The sequence below is a fragment of the Hippopotamus amphibius genome, chromosome 6, assembly GCF_030028045.1.
Source record: "Hippopotamus amphibius kiboko isolate mHipAmp2 chromosome 6, mHipAmp2.hap2, whole genome shotgun sequence".
Taxonomy (NCBI): Eukaryota; Metazoa; Chordata; class Mammalia; order Artiodactyla; family Hippopotamidae; genus Hippopotamus; species Hippopotamus amphibius.
The window spans coordinates 10,983,379-11,007,534 of NC_080191.1; the positions used below are offsets into that span (position 1 = coordinate 10,983,379).

Consider the following 24,156-nt stretch of genomic DNA (forward strand, 5'->3'; position numbering starts at 1 on the left):
TAAACCAGAATAACCAGGCTGGAAGCTGGAAAACACTTCACCTTGACAATTATAAGATTAATTGGGCGATGAAAAACCCGTCAAAAATGATTGTGGTTGAACTGTCTCTGAGATACTCGAGACTAAAGCAGATACCTGTCAGTTTTGGATGATTTGGGAGTATCCCAATCTCAAGAGTGAGAGGAGAGATTCACAGATGTCTCCTGAATGCTGAGGCAGAGAAGCATGAACAAGAATCAAAACCTGTACATGTGATTTCTGAAGGAGCAGCACTAATCTGGCAAAATTCCTTCTTCTCTACAGATTATAGTTACTTTGGTTTGGGTGTACGGGGCTTATTTTTTCCTTTGAAAAGTACACATACACACACTTCTGTACACGCACATGCACACACACTTACAGGCAATGGGAAACAGAGGTTTTTTCCAAGCCGAGAATGAAAAGATCCAAATGGTTAAACTAAATAGTTTTTTTCTTTTGCTTGAATTAATTAAACAATTGCTGTACCTATTTATTCCTTTATGTTTGTTGGAACCAGAATAATTGAAGACGTGACAATTTCACTTATCATTATTGTCAGATAGAATTTTCTAGATCAAAATAAGTGATTAGAATTGAAGGGAAATTAAAAGATTTTCATACTAGAAATCACTGAAATCTTCATTAAGGTAATTACCTTCTTTGAAGATGCTAATTTTAATCAACAATACACTGCTCAGCATTCTTATTCTATTTTTTTTTTAATGAAATGCTTTAATTAATAAAGTGTGTTCCTTCACGTCCTGGAAATATCTCTGTGTAGTGGAATTAAGACATTTTCACTTATAAAACAAACTAAGTAGTAAATATAATAAGTATATAAATACAGCACAACGTATATTAATGTACAATGTTAATCTTTTCTTACATGCAAAGAAAGAATTATTCAATATAATTATCACATATTACATATGTTTTCACTCAATGATACCAATTCCTTATGCTTTTTTTCTCATATGAGAAAACGGTCACAAATATAAATATTTTACATAAATACATCTCTACTGTAAAGCTGACTAAAGGTTTTATGCAGCTGTTTAAAGGAAAAACTCTTTGGTATAAATAAATTAAATCCCTGGTGATTTTTCTCATCTAAGATTTAAATTCTAGTAATATCCTGCTTCGATTTGTAGTTGCACTTTTTCCCCTAGGTGATGTACACATGCATTTGAGAGGCAATATTATCTTCGTAACTGTAAATCCCTATTTCTGTTTATACAAGCACACAGGACAAACGTCTTCTTCTTTTTTTTTTTTTTTTTTGGCGCACGGGCTTAGTTGCTCCGGGGCATGTGGGATCTTCCTAGAGCTGGGATCGAACCCGTGACCTCTGCATTGGCAGGCGGATTCCCAACCACTGCGCCACCTAGGAAGCCCCAAACGTCTTCTTTTAATTGAAGGATTCAATACAGTATAGGCAGCTCTAAAGAATGTCTAAGGAATTTTAACAGCATGTTAAATGAGTAAACAAACACAATAACATAGAGCGTATGGAACAAATATACAGAATGAATAAATCTTGGTTGTTTGGGGGAAGGCACATAGCTTAACTTCAATGAAAATAAATTTAAAACATTTGTCTGAATAAATAGATTAGAGGGCTAGATCAAGTCAGGTATCTTAAGAAGAATTGATGGCCTTCTGCCTGGGGAAGACGCCAAGGGTGGCCTAGTAAATCTGCTGAATCCTGCAGGAAATGACCAGGCTTGTTGCAGAGAGTGGACTAAGAGCAGAGTCCTTTGCAAGGTATGGGAGGCGCCCGGGCACCCTGACACTCACAGTAGGTACGAACTACCCAGAATCTACATGGAGTTAACTGCTGTTTCCCAGTACTACTGGCCAGGCTGGTGGTGTGGGGCTGTCCTGCACTTCTGAGAATGGTCCAATTACTCCTCTCAGCCGTGATCTCAAGAGCCATAAAGTTGAGAACACATCAGTTGGCAAGGGAACGTCCAGAAGTGGACCTGGGAGCCAGTTCTTCCTGTTGTGGGCGTTTGACCAAATCTGAGTAGGAGGGTGTGGTGAGGGGAGAGAGTACAGGCGGAACTGGCTAACCCCATTTCAGATGACAGGTGGAGACCGTGTAGGCAGAACATTTTGCCTCTGCTTGTTATCTTCTTCGAGTTCCTACCCTTCTTCTATCTGCCTTGGCTCCCTTCCTGCACTGGTTCCAAGTTCATCTGTTTCTGGTCCCACGCCTCTGCCTTCCCCAGGCGCACCGACTGGCCTCCGTCTCCCTGCTAGTCCTCACGGTACCGAGCTTTCTGGCTTGGCCACAGGGCCTCTCCGGTGGGCTGCCTGGGGCCCAGGCCTCCTTGACTGCAGCCTGGGACAGTCAAGAGAGCATGTCTAGATGGGATAAGAGTACCGTGAAGGAGACTTGGCTATTGCTGAAGTGCAGACCAAGGGAGGGGGCACCGCAGACCCCTCACTGCCACCCTCCTCAGGGAATTTACTTTTTGCCCCAACCTTGAATGCTGCCACCAATTGTTTCCTGGATGCCAACAAACGTCATAGGATACTTAATGGCATGATATGTGCAGAATTATTTTTAAGTTATTAAAGGACAAATGTAGAAAACAAAACTCAGGGCCAGTGACTGGACTTATCAGGTTTTGTTTCCAGTTATAAACTATTTCTTATAAAGAAAGAAGAACAAAATGCAAAACCAATTTGAAAGTGAGTATAAATTATAGTAAGCCAGCTTATTTAATTTTTAAATTTAAATTTTATTTTTTAATTTCAACATTTTATAAAATCTGATTTTATATTTCTAGTACTCTGATTGATATTAAGCTATTTTGAGTTAGCTTTTTCTGTTGAATTTCTCTACCTACTTTTGTCATTTTCTAATAAAATATAAAATATGAGTTTATAATCTCATCATGCCCTTTTTTCTTACTGCTTTCCACCACTCAGGATATTTTTTCATTTTAATTTTTTTTAAGAACTTTTATTGACATACAATAAACTGCATATATTTAAAGTGTACAATTTGATATTTTTTCTTACTAGTAATGTATATATGGCAATCCCAAACTCCTAATTCATCCCACCCCAAACCGCCAGCCTCCCGGCCACCCCCCCCCCCCCCCCCCCCCCCGCTTTCCCCACTTGGTGTCAATATGTTTGTTCTCTACATCTATGTCTCTACTGCTGCCTTGCAAACCAGTTGATCTGTACCATTTTTCTATATTCTGCATATATGTGTTAATATATGATGTTTGTTTTTCACTTTCTGACCCACTTCACTCTGTATGACAGTCTCTAGGTCCATCCATGTCTCTACAAATGTCCCAATTTCATTCCTTTTTACAGCTGAGTAATATTCCGTTATATATATGTACCACATCTTCTTTATCTGTTCATCTGTTGATGGATATTTAGGTTGCTTCCATGTCCTGGCTATTGTAAACAGTGCTGCAATGGACATTGGGGTGCATGTGTCTTTTTGAATTATGGTTTTCTCTGAGTATAATTTTTAATTGTGGTAAAATACACATAATATACAGTTTACCATCTTAACCACTTTAAGTATATAGTTTAGTAGTCCTAAGTACATTCACATTGTTGTGCATCCAATCTCCAAAATTTTTCATCTTGTGCTAAATAATTTTTTCACTTTTAATACATAGCATTACTAACGCAAATTCTTTTGGGAGGGGGATTTCTTTCATGACAGATATCTTTCATTACTAACCCTCAGTGATCTTAAAAGAAGATGTAACAAGAAATGTATTATATAACCTTCAAAGCCTGGCAGCTAAACCAGCTCTCACACTGTGACTCAAGACTTTATTCTACTTTGCTGCCTGCAGGCAAGTACAGGAACCATGTCTTTTCATGGGTGAAAGGATGCAGTTAACATGCATATACTTTACCTCCCACCTTGGGGAAAACTTTTCTTTTAAGGCAATATAGTTAAGTCAGAACTTTCTGTGCAAACATCTAGATGCTAAGGCGTAACTACCAGTAGAGCGGTAACAACTCTAAACGCCTTACAGTAGGAAGTAGTAAAAATGCCCTTTGTGGGAAAGAACCACTATTTCCAAATACTGATGTCATTTTATTTTGTATACCTTCAAGTTAAAGGTACACGAAGGCAGGCAGAAGGAACCCAGGACAAAGAGGTAGAACATCTGACGGCAGCAAAGAGCAAAAATTCAAACTCATCCCTTGATCCTTATTTATTATCGGGGTGCTTTGATATATAATGACGTTTTTACCATCTACATTCTTCTTTAGTATGTGTTTTTCAATCAGACAGGGGTTAGTTTACACTTTTTAATTCATTAAAGTGTTTAGTCCTGGTAGCCAAATATTGGAAATGAAGCATTACCTTTTTAACCGATCCAGACTCTGGAGGTAAAGGATCAGGGGCCTCACAGGTGGTGTGAAAGAACTGGGACTCCCCGCAGTGCAATGTAAATTCTTGGCACTCTCCAGACACATGGCCTCCATCCACCTGCAAAGCTCTGTAAAAGTGGAAACAACAACTTATCAAAAATGCTGGAAACTCAAGAAGCCCAAAGACACACTTCCCTGTGTATATTTCCAATCAGCCAAAATAATGAATCATTCTTCAAAACCTACACAGGATTGTAGATAACTTGGTACTCTCATAACACATTTATAAATAAACTTTGATGACTTCACCCTGTGGCTAACAGAATTCTTCTAAACCCTGTGCAGAATTGAGATAGATAGGGAGACAAGTAAATTGCTAGATGGTTAGACAGATTTTGACATGAAAACAATACAATTTCATTTTACATTTGCTTGGTGGCTCTCCTGTCATTGCTCTTAAGGAAAAAAAAAGACATTTGTATGTTTTCTGAACATTGGAAATAAAGTGGAAACTGACTCCCAGTTAGGAGAGGAATCTAAGCTATGCCAGGTAAAGCAAATGGTTTCCAGGATTATAATATTTATTTGATTTAAAAGGAACGGAGGGACTTTCTTGGTGGTGCAGAGGTGAAGAATCCTCCTGCCAATGCAAGGGACATGGGTTTGATCCCTGGTCAGGGAAGATCCCACATGCCTCGGAGCAACAAAGCCCCTGTGCCACAACTACTGAGCCTGCGCTCTAGAGCCTGCAAGCCACAACTGTTGAGCCCATGTGCCACAACTATGGAAGCCCACGTGCCTAGAGCCCATGATCCGCAATGAGAAGACCACGCACCACAACAAAGACCCAATGCAGCCAATAAATAAATAAATAAAATAATGTATAAAAAATAAAAATAAAAATCACTGAACTTCATTTAGTCATGATTCTCTTTATTTAAAAAAAAAAAGGAATGGAAACCAATGAAGGCAGAGTGTTTTAGCAGACACTGGCGGTTGCCTACCCCCAAACAATCATTTCCTTTATCCAAACCCCCAGCCTCACTACCACACCCCCAACACACACTTTCTTTGCCAATAACCCTGATTTTGTTCAAATATCCAACTTCCATGTGCTTCAGAGGAAGCTGCTTCCTGCCCTGATAATCAATCATGATTGGTTTAATCCTGGTGTCCCATCTCCCTCACCAGTAACTGACTTAGACATAGGCCCAAACATACCGGGTTGGCCAAAAAGTTCATTCAGGTTTTTCTGTAGCTTGTATAAGAACCTGAATGAACTTTTTGGCCAACCCAATATCTCTCTTGCTGACATCACCACATCGATTTAGGTCTCCCTGACCCTTAAAGTGTCTGTACTTTGCCCTACTTGGCTGATGCAATTCTGGCCACTGAGGTGTGAGGGACATCTGCTGAAGGGATCAGGAGAAGGTCTTTCTCTTAAAAGAAGGTTTACAAAAAGCAATAGTTCTCTGCAGGCCAGTGTCATGCCTGCATGTGATGAATGTGACAGCCATCCTGGGACCAGGAGTAGCATTAGCCTGTGGAGAATAGATGGAGGGGAACGGCAGGGAAGAAATATGAGAGCAACTTGAGCCTTCAAGTACATTGTAGAGTAGCTGAACTAACCAATCCTAGACCTGCCCTAGCTCTGGAGTTCTTGCTAATAGTCAAGTGCTGATGAGTCAATGTTCTCTATTATCTGCCAATTGTAACTGATACAAGGGTTGATATATTTCTTACGCATATAATTAAGGCTGAGAAACAGACACTGGAGCAGGATAAGGCTAAAGGCAGGAGAAGGAGAAGAATGCTCATGAAGTGGAAAGAGAACTAAAACCCCAAGGCTTTAATATTCCACAGAGGAAATAGAAGCTTTTGTGGAGTTTCTACAACGTGCCAAGGATAAAAAGATAAAGAGGGTAACGCACTAATACTTTAAAGGACAGGGAGACATAAACCAACGGAGTAATGCCAGCAAGGGAGAAATGTATGGGAGTAATTTGAAGACATCCATCTTGCACCCCTTTGTTTTAGAAAGCATTATTCTTTGTGTTATAGAAAATGTGAAGATATATTAGCAGCAACAATTTCTTTTTGTCTTCTCCCCAATTTTGTATAAAAGTAATTCTTGTATATAGTAAATATAACCCAATCAGTATCAAAGGGAACTGAAATAAAAAATAATTTATTCAGCCCAGTCACAATTTCCCTTTGCATAAGTTACCACTCTGAATGGTTTCCTTCCTGCACTATTTATGGCATATACAGGCACTTGGGAACAACAAAAAAAATTTCCACCCTCTGAAAAAAAGTGAAGTTCATCTTTGAGGAAGATCTCTTCTTAGGAATTACAGAAGGCATGTATAAAGGGATAGAAAAACACACCTCGCTCTGGAGAATTCCATAACAACTGAAAAGTATCTTACAGTTGAGAAGCTGTTAAAGACTTACCACCGATGTGTGTTTGCATCAAGGCTTATTTTTACCAATTGGTCCACTGGCCCTAAACCACAGTGCTTGCCCTTCTTCTGCTCACAAATCAGCCAAGAAGAGCAGCAAGCCAGTGAAGACCACTAGGACTGTAACAGGGAAGCACAAATCTGACTCCGCACTGGATCTGCTGCTTTTACTTTACCCTTTGTATTCTATCGCTTCTGCTACAAGGTAATCACTAAAGGGAATTGCCTACAGCTTAAAGTATACATAATGGCCATATCTGGAAACTCTGCCTGGCATGCCTGAGCTTAAGCTAAAATACCTTGGTTTAACTCACAGGAAAAATCCTCACCTGGCCCACTTGTAAATGGCCGTAGGAAAGAAGAAATTAACACATCCCCTCCAGTGCCTGGCGGGAACCAGGAAATATTTGCAGCAACTTATGGCCTTTTTTGCTTTACCTCTTCACCTCCCCCTCATTGTTCTATAAAAGAGACTAGCATCCAAACCCAGGCAAGATGGTTCTTTGGGACATGAGTCCACCATCTTCTCTGTCTGCTGGCTTTCCAAATAAAGTCACTATTCCTTGTCCCAACACCTCATCTCTCGATTTATTGGTACATCGTGCAGCAAGCAGTACAAGCTTGGACTCAATAACCGGACTTGAAAATGGATTCCAACCATTGCAGTTTTATAAATAGTAAAAATAACAAGAAATGTATAGAAAGTCTGCCACTTTTAATATTTGTCCTTTTAGGAGAAAACTATATATGCCCATTGGATGAATCTAGAGATGCAGTAATTAACTCAAACTACATGTGCTTCCTAAGCTTTATATTGTTGGAGGTGGGCAGAGTTCCAAAACGGTGTCCTCCCTTCCTGCTAGATACTTATGTATTGTGTGATTAAAAGCTAGCAAGGGTGCTATTTTTATATACTTTTCTTGTGATCCAATCTCTTCCTGTAGTATAGAATTCTTTTGCCTGAAAGTAATAGAAATTCCAACTCACAGAAGCCTAATCAAACATGAAGTTTATTACTGAATATAAAACGAGAGGGGTGGGGACTTCCCTGGTGGCTCAGTGGTTAAGAATCCACCTGCCAATGCAGGGGACATGGGTTCAATCCCTGGTCGGGGAAGATCCCACATGCCGCAGAACAACTAAGCCCATGCACCACAACTAGAGGCTGTGCTCTAGAGCCCTCGAGCTACAACTATTGAACCCGTGGCCTGCAACTACTGAAGCCCGAGCAACTAGAGCCCATGCTTCGAAACAAGAAAAGCCACCGCAATGAGAAGCCCGCACACTGCAAAGAAGAGTAGCCCCTGCTCACTGCAACTAGAGAAAAAGCCTGCACGCAGCAACGAAGACCCAACGCAGCCAATAAATTAATTAAAAAAATAATAATTTAAAAAAACTAGAGGGGTGGACTGAGTTGGTTTAATCAGTTTATTCAGTTGCTGCTTAACTGAGTGGCTGCTACAGTTCAGGTCATCACATACAGACATGATAGATGGTAATTCCAGGGGATGAAAAGACTCTCTTCCTGTGTATCTCTCTCAGAAGTAAGGAAGTCTTCCCTAGCAACCACCTAGTGGACTTCTCTGCGTGTCTCATGCCTACACCAAAATGATCAGTGGACCTACTCCCTTGCAGGTGGGGCCTGAAGGACTTCACCAAGCAGAGAGCAGGCACTGGAATACACTGGCGTTCTATTAGGAAGAGAGGAGTAGGGGAGGGAGTGGACACGGATGTTGGCGTGTGTCACCTCACCTCCCTGTCTGACAACACGTTCCCCACACTTACTACACTGTTGGTTGATGTGAAGTCGATATACAGTCATGATTGAATTTGAGTTATCAAAGCAGAAACATTCATGACTCTGGCCCCAGTGGACGCTGAACCCAGGCAGTCTGCCTGCCCTCCTGATCTGGGGATAAACTAACAAGACTTAGCCTGCTATCCAAGGGTCACTTCTATATGCTTGGGCTCATGAGCTCAGAATGCAGATTTAGCTTCTCAGTGGCCAGAGGAAGAGGATGACCCTCACAGGTAGTCCAGGCAAGCTCCTGGCTTCAACCGTAATTCCCAAGCCAGGAATTGCTGAGTTTGTGCTACAGCCAATGACCTCTGACCTCCTTTGGAGGGGAGGGGGAGGAGGGGTTGGATGAATTCCTTTTCCTCCTGACCCAGGTCCAAGCACTGCTGCTGAGCACCTGGTCACAGGCGCCATTATCGAAGTTGGCTCCAGGACTTGGTTGGGAGGTAAAGAAAGGCCACGGGATGTGTGGGCTGAGAGGGCTTTGCAAGCCGAGCTCCGCTTTAGGAGCTGCCCGCCCCAGATGCTCAGGCCACCCCATGAGCGTTTTCTAGTTCCTCTCTAGTGTCAGGCACAGAACTTCTACTCACGACAAACATATTACACAAGTTTGTCTCCTGACACACAACCTTCATGAAACATGACATAGATATAACACACCTAGAATCATGCTGGAGGGGCCTCCAGGCCCTACATTAACTTTGAAATAATATCTAGCTTTCATTCTTTCAGCAAGCATTTTTGGATCTCCTGCCATGTGTCATATATCCAAGGACATGAAGGTGAAGAAACTCACTCCAAGCCCTCAGGATATTAAGGGAGCCCATGTGCCGCAACTACTGAAACCCATGTGCCTAGAGTCCGTGCTCCACAACAAGAGAAGCCACCACAATGAAGAGCCCACGTACCACAATGAAGATCCCACGTACCACAATGAAGAGTAGCCCCTGATCACGGCAACTAGAGAATGCCCGTGTGCAACAACAAAGACCCAACACAGCCAATAATTAATTAATTAATTAATTAAAAAATAGTTACAGATGGAGCTAGACATAGACAAGTCCTCCTAGCTTAAAAGAAAATCTTAATAAGTGTTTGTAACAGGAAAGACCAATTGGAAAGTTCATTTTTCTTTTCCAAAGGGTATGTTTCAGTTTAACTCTTGATGAGTAGGCTGTGGGTGGTCATAAGAAAGACTAAGCATGGCCCCCTGGTGAGAAATTTAAGATTTATAAATGGAAGTAGAGTTTCCTTTCTGAATAGTCACTACTGGTCTCTTATAAAGCACAACACTTCTGGGGTTAAAAAATAAGACAAAATAAAATAAAATCCCCCCCAACATTGCCATACTGGAGTTTTAGCAGAGGATAATTTACCAATTTATAATCTGTACTTTCCTTTTTTTAGTGCAGGTATTATGCTGCCAGAAGTGAAAGAGTTTCAGTGTTAAGTAGTTTATTTTACTCAGACTCATAAAGGAGTGGAATATTGGCCCACTCGTTCCATTATTTTCTGTTTCCTTATTATTTGGCTTGCTTTTAAAAACCAGATTGCCCTTCTCCTTGGAGATTAAGTTGGTAGAAAATTAATAACAGCAAGATTGTTTACCCTTTCCTAAGTTAAAAGAGCCACATGGCTATTTCCAGACAAATTCAAGCTTTATGAGGCTTGAAGCTTATATAGTTTCAGGGACCCTGTTTAAGAAAAAGAAAACAAAATCTCTTACTTTCTCAAAATTTATAGCACTAGGGCCCCTCCTAAAGATTTGGAGTTGCCCACAAAACTTCAGCTTTGTTTTCTTTCTATAAACCCACCTCAGGTTTTCCTGATCTGGTCTTCTCTATCAAGCTGTCCTCGAGCATTTAAATATGTGTAGCCCAATTTAAAGCAAGTTATGAGTTTCTCTATCTAATAATTCTTGCTTCAGAGATAATATACTCTAAAACAAAATAAGACACAAAACTAAAGGTTTGGGATTAACTCTAGGATATAAATTGATGCTCTACTGCCATCTAGTGGCTACTCAAAGAATTCTTAGTGTGTTCTACCAAGCCTTGGAGTTGTGACTTGAATGTTAACCAAAGGGTGCCTCCAAGAGAATTGAAAACAGCAGATATTAGAACCACTCTTCTGAATCAAGGCAGTGTTTGTAAGGCTACATAAGTTTGCTGGCCACAAAGAAAGGGAGGAAACTTTTAATTTACTAACAAACAGCACTAAATAGTACGTGTAGTATTTCCTTGCTGCAACTGCTAAATGGTAGGAAGCTACCATATATTGAGCAACTTTGATCCTGCTAATACTAGACCCTGTATCAGATTACTGACACACCATCAGATAATTCTAGACCTGGAAAGGCCCCTAGTGATTACCTGTGCAGCCCCTCATCGCACATGTGAAGAGACACTGGTTCTGAGAAACCACGAGGCTAACAGGGCTCGGCCTGCTGGTTACCCGTGTGCATGGAGCCAGATGTTAGGCTTTTCTGTCGAGGCTCACAAAGAGGCAGCTAATGACAGTGTGACAATACAGCCATGGAAATCTGTCCTGTTGCCAGAATAATATAGTGCCCTTGGAAAACCAAGGATTCTGGATATACAGAATGGATTTTTCTTTCAGAAGCAATGTTGTATTCAAATTTGTATTTTTCTCACCTGAATTAGAGGGGAAATATAGCAATGGTATACACACAGATTTCAGTCATACCAGCCTAGCATTAGCCACGTGATCTTGGGCTACTTAACTTCTCTCATCCTCAGTTTCCTCATCTGCAAAATGGGGATTAGAATTAGACTGTCATGAGAATTAAATTAGGAAATGCTCACAAAACACTTAGCCTAGTACTGCCACACAGTAGGTGCTCCATAAATAATATGTTATGTTAATTATGCCTATGAATATCAGTTGACATTTGCCGGATAATACAGTAACTTACTAGGCATCATGTGGCTGGTATTCTGAGCTAGCATATTTACCAGGCTCAACTACGAAATGATATAGAAATGAAAACATCTGAGTTTGGAAGATACTTCAGAGATAATCTAGTGACCCAACCATCTCATTTTGCAGTTGACCTCACTGGGGACCAGAGACATTCATTGTTCACAGTCACAGAGCCAATTATTGGCAGAGTTGAGGGTAGAGAACCCATGTGACTCCTAGTTTAGAGACTGATTTCAAATTCTCTGCAGGTGAGTTTTACAGTCACAAAATCCCCAGTTGGATGGAGAAATGAATAAATTCTCTATGCTCATTCAAATTTTGCAAATCCAAAACATCCTCATAGTTTTAGCGGTACAAAGAATACTTACATCACTAATACAAAGTGTCAGCAAATGGTAATAGTTTTTAATGCAGAAACTCTGCCATCTAGTGGTTGCACAAGCATATCAATCTTATCCTTTTTAGTAGTGTCTTTGCAAAAAGTAACACTCCCTGGTTTGGTTGACCTCTATTGCTCCCAACTGACTCCATTTTTCTGGGCCCCTCGATTTTTCTTTTTTTTAATTGTTAGGCACTGCTAAGGAAACTGGCAGATGCCACTAACAAATGATATAACATTCTTCTATGGCTCGTTTCCATAAAAACAAATGATTTTTCAGTTATCATTTCTGAAATAGAATATAAACCCAACTATAAATGACCAAGAAATACAGTGGCCATCAAACCCCAGTGCAGTGTGTGTCACTAAATTTGATGCTTTAAATGGCGACTGGAAAGCTGGCAGCCTTCTCTCAATGTACTGTGTGGGATAGAGTTCCCCTTATGTCTGTCCAATTTTCCTTCGTATCTGACCACCAGGAATGCAGACCATCTTCTCTCCAACAGAGGCTGGGGACTTCTGCCCTAGTAATTCCATGTAGTGAAATCTAGGCTTTGGGCACTACAGAGTCTGTGAAATTTAACTAAGCTATCTCAGGACCAATAAATTTTGGTCAGTTGGGATCACTTCCTGTGATTAACAAACTATGAAGCCCGCCCCCCCACCCCTCCCCAACCAGGCTGGGCTCAACAAGGTTTGGCTTTATTAGTGTTGGTCCCAGAGGAAAGAAGGATCTCAATCTGAGCAAGAGCAAACAGGACCAGGGACCAAAACCACCTGGGGAAACACTGCCCAAAACCCCAAGAGAACTGAGTGTCTCCAGGAAGGGTTTAGGTTTATCAGGAGTCTCGAGTTTCAGGCATGACTGCACACGCTCTCACTTAGAGCTGCTGAAGACCCTGGTAATTTTTTTTTCCAACTTTTCTTTATGATATTCGAGTTGGACAAGTTTAGTTTTTAGTTGTCAAAATATAAAAAGTTTTTCTGATGGCTCGTATTTTCCTTTTAAGGCGTCTCAAATTTCTATAATCTAATGGTGGAGAAAATGTAGCTCTTCTTTTGACAGCATATATAATCCCCAAAGAAAGACCCTACTAAACTCATAAATAACAAATAAATAATGCAAGAGAGAGTATTTTACATTGCTATCTTTTGCAACACAAAACAGAGCTAATGGTGATTATATAACCATGGAGCAGGCAAGGAGCAGGAAGCGTGGCAGAATGTGGTTATATGTACAAGGGTAGAAAACCAACCGCAAATCGCCAGGGGCAACTCTGGGGAGTCATCCCTGAGCTCTCCTGCTCCCAGCACCCCACCTCCGATCACCGGTCAGGGGCTCTTTGTCATCACACCTGAGCATGCTTTCAGAGACACTAAAGATGCAGCCGCACAGACCTCTTTGTTGAACATGATGGAGAGAACTTGAGAAGGGTGTAAGCTACCATCTTACTTAATATTCTATAGGGACTGAAAGGAGATCTTTCTCTTAAGTGCCAAATAAACCTTTTCTTTTCCTCACCAGTTGTCTTCCAGACAGTGTGGACTGTGTATCTGATCATGAAAAAATATTAGACATTATATAGAACTTTATGAACATACACTCTGTAAAGTAATTGTCTCTCTGGCCTTATCACACTATTATTCCTCGAGTTTTCTTATCTTCAGTTATTTACACCTTTAATTGAAGATAAACTACTGTAGAGCTTTTGGAGTAGGAAGTGATGGGTGGCAGTTATAAATACATGGAACATGCTTTCACCTCCCCAGTGTGAAGCCCATCTACCCCTGTCCATTTCAACTGCCACTATCCTACTTTCTAACATTACTGTCTCTTCCATTTAGAGAGTTTTCTAGCTATTTTCTGCTATCTGGTCTCTCCTGCATCCTCTAACCCACTCTAAAGTTATGAACAGATTGATCTGCTTGGTGTATACGTGTGTTTGAAAACCATTAGATGGTTCAGCACTGTGTACAGAAGAGTCTTAACTCCATAGTCTAGTATTCAAGTTCTTCCACCTTCTGGACCCAATTTACCTTTTCAAACATAGCCTCCCTACACACCCTATGTCACAGGCAATTTTACTGTAATTTAGCTTTTTCACAATCATGGATGGTTCTTTCTCTCATTCCAGAGAGTAAGTTCCTTTGTGTATATAATTCCCTCTGTTTCTGCCACGGCATCTGACCATATCTGTCACATCACAGACGTGCAGTAAGGGCTTCCTGGGTGAGAGAATACAAAGCCCCCTTTGCAAAGATGGTTTGACTCATAACTACAGCAGGTGCTTGCAGAGCCCATTTATGACTATTTCAAATAATGTCAATATAAAGCTTTAGTTCCAAAGCACCTCTTTCTAACCACGACAGTTGCATGCTAGGCTGGTCTGTCTGTTGTCATTTCCCACAAGTCCATGGTGATGTCACACACTTTGAAGTTGACTTTACAGCACTTTTACTATGCATCATCTGCTTCCTTTGTTTACCTTTGCCCCACCTACCTCACTAGTCCAAAATGACTCTGGTGCCAGTGACAATTAGGAAGAGTTTATGAAAATCTGGAATCCCTAAAGAACCTGGCACTGAACTTCTCTGCCTTAGTTAGTCCTTCCGGGCACTCAAAGAATTATCTTGGAGCTTTGATAATACTTGCATTACTTTGTAGCATTTCTAGAAGCAATAAAGTTTCAAGGGAAATTGTGTAACTTGTTCCTGTACCAAAAAATGTTTAGCATTTCCTGAACTTACAAAGACATTTTTCTTACAAATTAGATACTCTCAAAATTCTCACAGCTATAATTCAGAGATTTAAAGGCTCTAATCAATGTTTTTTACTATATGATGGTCCATAATTCTCATAAACCTAGAAGTGAGAATTCAGTCTTTAAATGTTATTTGTAAGACATTAAAACACTCCCCCACACAATCTGGTGCTTATAGTTAATGTCCTTTGATGATAACATGAAACTAAAAAAATTATTTTAAAATACGAGGATGAGTCTCTTTATCTCTTTTTTACTTTTCAAGATAGTTCTTATGGAGGTTAGTTTTTACATTAATTTTCGTAACTGTCAATTTTATCATGTTTGACTTATTGGATTTCCAATTACCTGGCAGTTGTTCGATGATTAATGTAACATTCACAGTAATTAGTACATAATTGCCTGAATTACACCTTTGGCTTCCCCCATCCACCTGCACCAGGTGGGTAAATGCCACAAGGGCCTCCTAGATACATCCCTTGGTAGTGACTAGAATTGTCATCATTTACTTAATGAATGAGTTCAATTAGTGTCTTTAACGGGTGATAATATTACAAAAGAAGACTCTAATTAAAAATCATCTCTAACAAGAAGTACTAATGTAAAACACATTGCCAACACATCAGTAATAGAGATGTGCTGACTGCAGATAATGGGAAGCTGGATCTGAGAATAGACTGATACTTATCGGCTCACACGAACTGAAAGCTCTCGGGTATATGAGGCAAGAAGAGATGATCACTGTGCCCCTACTCTCCATCTAGCCTAACACAGTTGTCCTCATAGAGATGCTGGCAACAAGGTCCGAGTTCCCCACCCGGAGGGGTTCTCCATCACCACTCTAACCCCCCTCCCCTTTCTCCAAACTCAGCCTTTCAGTTGTGCTCAGGGAGATCTGTTTGCATTTCCCTTATTTACAACTTGCTTCAATATTTCTATGTTTTTGCTTGGGCTGCCTATTTGTTCTTTTCCCCTTTTTCTTTGCGATCTTTGGCTATCAAATTCTATTAAATCTAATTACAAAAGTCATTTACCCCCGAATATCACTGATTGTAATGAACCTTGTGTTTCCTCACCCCTCTGCTATCCAGTTTATACAAAAGGAAATCCTAATTTACCAAAGGGTTGTGTTCAAAACTTTTTTTTTTTTAGAATAACTGATATATTATTCTGCAAATACGATGTTATAAGTGGTAGTTTGATTCCCAAGTAAGCCCTAAAGGTCGATTTCATGTAGTTGAAATAGTGCACCAGAGAGAAAAAGAAAACAAAGGAAAAAAGAACGCCAATATGAATGACAGAATTGTTTCAGTATAGAAAAAAACAAAAACAAAAAACAAGCAATAAAATGGTCTGAGACATAGTCTTTCTTTTTCCCGAGTGCAGATTATTCTCTCTTTGAGGTAAGGATTACTGAGAAAAAGCAGATTCCAGTTGAAAAGAGATAATGATTGGAGATTTTTTTCAGGGATTATAAAGTGACTTTACAGAGCTTTTGTTACTACCAGATCTAGATGAGGATTATTTCACATCGGAAGGGAACTCGGTTTTCCCTTTCCTTCACACAAATGTATCACTAGCTTTCCTCCTGGGCTTTACCACCTCGTGATCACGGTTTGTAAAGGAATGAAAGGAGACACAAAGAATGGAAAAAAAAGGGGGAAGAGGAGGGGAGGAGGGGGACAGGGAGAGACTTTCCTTGGCCAAAATTAGAAAGGAAGAGGAAGCAAGCATTCAAAATAAGATGAGGCTATGCTTTGGAGGAAAGAAAATCCCCACACGAGGAAATAACAGAGCGGAGGAGAGAGAGCCATGGGCACAAGAAAAGAGGCAGCATGGCCCGTGCACAGTTCTCTGAGGCAAAACCGAGCAGCTCCACATCCCCTGGGCTGAGTGCCGAGGTACGAGGCTCCGGACAGGCTTTTGTGCACGACAGCGTTTTATACGCAAAAGACTAAAGGACGTGCAAAATCCTGATGAGTGACAGTAACTGATTTTGGACTTCAAGGTTGAATATTATGAAATATATTTGTGTAGGTCAAAACCAGTCAAATATGGCAATTTCATAAGGTTCAAGCTAAGTGTTCAATTAGGTTTTCTGTGAACGTATATCATTTCTCAATTCACTTATAGGCTTTTTGGGAGTTAAGAACCATATCTCCTTCTATCCCTATAATCTGAACTCAGTAGCTATAAAATAAATGCTTTTTTTTCTTTTTTTTTTTTTTAAAGTCAGGGACGATATAAAACAAGTTTTTTCTTGGGCACTGAGATCCCAGGTTTCCTGCACTGAGAGAGAGTTGAGTCACTAAACTACAAAGCATTCTGTCCCAAGAAAATATTTAGTCTAACAGGATTTTAAATTAGGGAGTGTTATCTCATGAGGTATAATGAGGATTTGTGAGTCAACAAGCTCTGTGTACACAGTAGAGCTTTACTTCTGCACTCAAGATGAAGGAAGGGACTTTCTCATAGGCTGTGAAATCAGGCACAAGCTAACAGGAAGAACTATGTTTTCTTCACTTAAAAATATCTTCATACTGTTTTCATAACAAAAATGTTTAAATATTGCCAATACTTCAAAAAGGAAATAAACTTGTTATTCACAAACCAGGTAATGGTGATACTTAAAATGCATCTAAAAAATGAGCAATTTAGGGGCTTCCCTGGTGGCATAGTGGTTAAGAATCCGCCTGCCGATGCAGAGGACACAGGTTTGATCCCTGCTCCAGGAAGACCCCACATGCTAAGGAGCTACTAAGCCCGTGCGCCACAATTATTGAGCCTGTGTGCCGCAACTACTTAAGCCCACGCGCCTAGAGCCCGGGCTTCGCCACAAGAGAAGCCACTGCAGTGAGGAGCCTGTGCACCACAATGAAGAGTAGCCCCTGCTTGCTGCAACTAGAGAAAGGTTGTGTGCAGCAATGATGACCCAATGCAGCCAATAAATAAATTAATATAAAAAATAAAAAATGAACAATTTATAAAATCAAACAGTAGATATGCAAATTTTATTCAAAATTTTCTTTTGGCATACTGTTTTAAATGGATGAAAAGGGCTATTGGCATTTCTCCAGCCTTAGCAACTGCTTTTTACTAAAAAGAATCAAAATAATGTTATGAGCAAAATTAATTTCCAATGTCATTCTTTTTTCCCTTTAAATTAACAGAATCTTGGGATTACCCCTATTTAGGAAATAGTTGAAGTATTTTTCTCCTGTTACCGAATTTAATGGTTACAACTCATGTCATTAGACTTCAAATATGAAAAAAATCATATGATTTCAGTTACTATTAATTTATGTCATATTTTTTGAAAATAGAAAAGATTTGACATGAATCTCTTGAATCGTTCCAAAGGATTACTCACTTTATTCTTTCACTTCCCCATTAAACAGTTTATATATGTTACTAATAGGAAAGGAAGATATTGGTCAACCTAACTAAACACTTGGACCCCCCCCCCTTAAAATGCAAGCAAGTTACTGAGAAATCAAAACACTTGCAGGTTTACCATTTATCTGGTTATAGGACCAGCCATGGATGACAAAGGGGTAGAATGTGACATTGGCCCGTTTCCCCTGCCCCTCAGTTCTCCCTGCATTTCCTCCCTTTGTCTCCTCACTACAGACACCAGGATTTTCCTGTGGTTCCATATCAACTGTGAAACAGAAAGGTGATCTAATAAAACTAACTAATATGAAAGAACTATTCACTCACTGTATGTACTGGGATGAAGAGTGCCCCCCCCCCCCCCAAATTCATGTTCACCTGGAGCCTCAGAACATGACTTTATTTGACACAGGGTCTTTCCAGATGTAATTAGTTAAATTAAGATGAGGTCATATGGGACGTGGGTGGACCCTAATCCAATGACTGATGGCCTTATAAAAAGAGGGAAATCTGGACACACAAACACAGACCCGGATCCAGAGGAAAGAAGCCACGTGATGCTGGAGTGAGGCTAGCCAAGGACACCAAGGCTTTCTTGCATGACCAGAAGCTAGGAAGGGGCAAGGAAGGACCTTCCCTGGAGCCTTCGATGGCCCTGCTGGCATCTTGTTTTCAGACTTCTAGCCTCCAGAACAGTGAGAGAATAAATTTCTGTTGTTCTAAACCACCAAGTTTGTGGTAATTTGTCATGGCTGCCAGAGGAAACTGAAGCACTGTGCTACTCTGCTGAGGTATATGTGTGTTTTTAAGAAGATTTCTGGAAGAGGGCGGTGTTTAATGCAAAGAGATGACATAACAGGTGTTTCTGGCATGAATAATAACTCAGAGGAGAAGACATTTTTAGGGAAGTGGGCCTTCTGAGTTCCTTTTAAGTAAACCTTGGCATGTAGCAACCTCCTCCTTGGAGATGCGGGCCTGGGCTTGTCTGAGTGGAGCATTTTACTAAGCCTTAGGGAGGCAAGAATAAGAAATGAAAGGGATGTATGCACTTTGCCATCCAGGGCACTCAAAAGACACCAAAAATCCTGAGATGGAAAAGGCTGCCTCGGGTAACCAGAAACCCTGAAATAAAATCAAGAACAACAGGAGTACTAAGAGAGAATCTCGAATAAACAGCACTGTGCATCTCTATACCACTCGCTCCTTTAAATCCTAGCAAAGATACAACATATAGCAAAATAAATGCTAGGTGGCTGAAAGAATTAAATGTAAAAACATCAAATCACAAAGAAGATTGGAAGGCATTCCATGGCATGTTAGAAGATAATACAGGATGGGAACAATTTCCGAAGATTAAAAGCATTGGAATAAATAAAAAAGAAAAATATTAGTAATTTTACTGTGCCAACATTTTAAATTTTCATACATTTTTTTAAAAAGTGAAAGGCAATAACAAGACAAGAAAATATTTTCAACACAAACATCCAACAATTGGTTAAGAGCCATACTGGGCAAAGAAATCATACAAATGATATACAATTACATTATGTTAACAAACCTGGTAAAATGGCCAAGGGAAATAAATAATTTTCAAATGAAGAAAGAAATGGTTAACGATGATATTTCCCCAAATTCACTCATAATCAAAACATGCAAATGAAAGTAACAATAAATACAATTTTAAAGTTAATAATGCGGAAGGCTTTTATATACTATTAGCGGGTATGTTAATTGCCACAGTTGTGTAGTAAGAATTTATTAGTATTTTTCAAGGGACTTTAAAATGTTAATATACCTGTACCCTGTGATTCCACTTCTAGGAAAGGTTTATGAGGAAATAATCAAAGAGGTATTCAAAGATTTTTTTATCAAGATGTTATGGCAGTGTTATTCATAATAAAATTTGCAAACAACTCAACCAATTCAGGTAATGATTAAGTAAGTCCTGGAACTTCCACATGCCATTTATCCTTTAAGGCATGGGATAAAGCTTGTGATGTTATGGTAAGTTGAAAAGTAGAATAAAAAACTGTATGTCAGCTATGTTAAATATCCAAGAACACCTGGAAAGGACATACACTAAAATCTTGTAACAGAGGTCATATCCGGCTAAGCTGGATTATGAGCAATTTATGTTCTAATCTGTACTTTCCATGCTGTCATACAGTCTCTTATAATAAGAAGAATATTTAATTTTAAAAGTTTTAAAACTCTTAATAGCCTCCTCAGGGAAGTTTAACGATTTTGAGTGGCAGTAGCAGAAGGTAAAACCCAAATGGGTTTTACCCGATTTTTACATAATCTAATAAAATATTAATGCACAGATCTTCCTTGCCAGTCTCAATTTCTTTTTTTCCAGTCTCTTAGGCTAATGATTCACAACCTAGATTTTGGAATACCCCAAGTTATTGTCAATTATCTCATGAGAGTCACAAATTTTTTCTTGGATAGTTTCCATGACACCATTTGTTTTTAAAATTTGCAAGGAAAAAAATACTTTCAGGGAACCTCACCCTGTTTAAGGCAATCAGCATGTGTTTTGAGTTTGTCAGAGAATTAATAAGCAATCATTGAAAGGTAAGTCTGCAGTGGTGTCAGCTAGATTGAGGTGAGGGACAGGAGAGCACAGAAACTGATGAGAGAATGACTTTGTTTTATTTCCTATTATGCATAATTCCAAAATCATTTATTCTACTTCAAAGGGGACACTGTGCAAATAACCAAAGAGTGTTGTAATTTTACTCATTGTTTCATTCTCCAGGGCTCTGTATCTTTTCACTCCTCCTGTAGCGCTTTTTTTTTGTTATTTACACACATTTTACAGAATAAATCAGTAAATCCATAAAATGAAGCTGGTGGAGATTTGCTTTCACACTGATCCTGCATAAAATCTTCTGGTTTAGTATTTTGCGGTTTTCTTTTGGATCAGGGGTTGGCAAACTATGGTCTGCAGGCCACATCTGACCCACTGCCTGTTCTTGTAAATAAAGTTTTATTGGAACAAGCACAGTAGTTGTAACCCAGAAGTACCTATGGCTGCTTTGGTGCTACAATGGCAGAGACTAGATGGTTGACAGTGTCTAAAATATTCACTCTTTGGCCCTTTATTTGCTGATCCCTGTTGTAGATCATAAACTCCCACAGGCTTGCTTGGCAGAGGGTCTTCTTTTTGCACCTTTATAACCTTCATTCAAGAGGAAATAAGTACTCCTAAAACTCTAATAAATATTATTAGGTAATTTATAATACAACATAGGCCCAAGTTCATTCAAGTCTGGATAAATTCAGAGACAGGAAAAATTCACCCTCGATCCTAGATACAGGTCCAAATCTGCATAATTCTTTGATCCACTTACTTTTCCTGACTCCTGTTGCAGCTGTCCTCAAAGATGTCCCCCACGATCTGCCCCTCCTGGTATTCATGCCTTTGGGTATTTCCCGCTCACACACGTGATAAGAAATTGAGGCCTCCTCACAACGGCCATATGAGTAACCTTGGAAATGGATCTTCCAGCCCCTGCAGTCCTGGCCAACAGCTTGATTGCGACCTAAGAGAGAACCTGCACCGCAACCACCCAGCTAAGCTGCTCCCAAATTCCCAATCTGCTCAAACTGTGAGATGATAAATGTTTGGTTTTTTAAGCCCCTAAATTTGGGGGTAATTTGTTTACACAGCAACAGATAATGAATACACTTTCCTCTGTCTCCGTTTACATATCCCAGTTTCTAGTTTTGGAAAGCTTTCTGCACAAGACTGTCAGACATAAGACATGATCCTAGAAATGGATCATGAATTGGATGTAGTTCAGGTCACAATACAAATGTCATGGGCTTCAAACCAATCGGAAACTTTCCTCTGTACTATAAAAACTCCAGGTTTACATCAGGCATTAAAGCAGCTCTTAATTATTCCTCTCTACCACTACAAAGATACTAAAGACTGAAATGACTGAGATAATGTGGGGGCCCTGGAAACAACACCACATTCACACCAGGAGGACTAAAACCCACCCAACATAGCAAACAAACCCCCAAAGTGTTGTGGGAACTGGAACTCAAACTTCTCAGATCAGTTTAGGCTTCCAAACAGCTTTCAGCCTCCTTTCTCCTTGTACCAGGAGAGGTGAATGATATCAACAATATTCACATTCATGTAGCACTTTGTTATTTGAAAAGTAGTGATTTTACATACTATTCTATCTTTAAAATCCTCATAGCAACCCTGACTTGTAGGTTTAAAGTAAGAGTTATTTTACTTTAATATTGTACCGTGCAAGAACATATAGCCATTATTTTGTAATAACTTTAAACACAGTATAATCTATAAAAATATTAAGTCACTATGTTGTACACCTGAAACTAATATAATATTGTAAATCAACTATACTTCAGTAAAAAAAAGTCATCTCACTTTAAGATGAGATGAGAGAGGACATTAAGAGAGATTAATATTTAAGACAGAGAATATTAGTATCAGAATGGAAACTAGCATCTGATTATTTCTGTGAAGTATTAGGATGTTTTGCAGAGAATGTATAAAGCTCAGAAGTTTAATGGAGGGGCCTTAGAGGCCAAATTGGGGGTCAAGTGGGGACAGGTGTCCCTGGTCGCACCCCATTACCAGGATTCTACCAGAGAACACCATTTTTTCACAGGTTCAGTACCCAGGGCACACTCTCCAGAGTAACTTCTATGTTTGGATTAGAGAATCACACCCTTGACCATCAACTGAACCCTCCAAGAACCTTTGTTACCCTGAGAACATACATAACTCCTGGAGGGCAGGTGCTCATCCTTGTACCCCCAGCAGCTTGTAGTACAGTGAATTCACATGGAAGGTTGTCAATAAATGTCTGAGAAAGGAAAGGAGGGAGGAAAAGAGGAAGGAACTAAAGAAGGAATGTGACGTATAAATTTCTTGTTTTCTTCAACCTATAAAATCTACTGTATTACAAAGTATTTGACATAAAGCTGTCTAACTTCTCTTGATGGACTTCCTTCTATTTAAAATTTCTGAAGTGGACAAAAATCAGGCAGAAAACATTAATGGAAGCACAAAGGAGGGAAGAAAAGCTCCTCTTTGAATTAACAGTGACTCATCTCCTAAGAAATCTAGGTTATGAGGCACAGTTAAGAGACTATATTTATTGGAATATTTCACTCTCAAAGAGCTTCAAGAGACAAGAGGCATGCAAAAGACAGCAATGATTTATGTCATGGTGAAATTAATATTCTGCTTCCTTAAGAACATAATCGTTATTTACAACAATGTTACCTATAAAACAGGGCCCTGCCCACAGCACCTGTAAACTAACTGATGACTTAGCAAACAATGTAAAGAAACCCCTCCATGTCAACACAACCTTGCGGGTGGCACATTCATCATGTCATTTGTACTCACTGATAGCATCTGGCTCCGTGAGTCCAGAGTGAACCCACATCAGCTCTTAGCCCTGACAGACTCCCAGGGAGCCAGCCAATCCTCAGTGCAGTGGGTGCTACAGATTATAGAAACATTCCAAGGATGCCTGGGCACCTTCACAGGACAAGCTCTGACAAAATATTTAAAGTGCCCAAAACAAAAAATACAACAAACTGCAAAGCAATGTAGCTATTTCTGCATATATCTTCCCCCCACCCAGGTGTAATCGTCCCACCTACAGTTAGAAAGATTAAGTCAATAAAATAGAACCCAATGCTGCTTTTTCAGTTTGGTGTGTTTGTTTAATCAAAGTATGCAATTTATTTGCCCATCTGGGTCTATAATCCCCTTGTCTTAAATTTCACTTCAGACACAATTACCCAGATGGTTTGAAATCTGAATGTTTAAGTTTTGAAAGACTGTTTGAAGAAAGGAACTGACAAACCAACAGCCGTCATCATTCTAAGTGAGGAAAAACTGAAAGCATTCCCCCTAAGAACAGGAACAAGACAAGGGTGTCCACTCTCACCACTATTACCATTGCAACAAAAAGAATAAAATACCTAGGAATAAACTTGCCTAAGGAGGCAAAAGACCTATATGCAGAAAAC

At 39.7% G+C, this 24,156-nt stretch overlaps 1 protein-coding gene across 1 annotated transcript in view; it reads right to left on the bottom strand.

The window, feature by feature from the left end:
- The window catches only part of CRYBG1 (crystallin beta-gamma domain containing 1), a 197,635-nt gene that overhangs the window by 113,107 nt on the left and 60,372 nt on the right, over window positions 1-24,156 (bottom strand). The window contains exon 2 of the mRNA XM_057739903.1: window positions 4,379-4,514. Within this exon, the coding sequence (XP_057595886.1) occupies window positions 4,379-4,514 (136 nt within the window). The remainder of the gene's footprint in view (window positions 1-4,378; window positions 4,515-24,156) is intronic.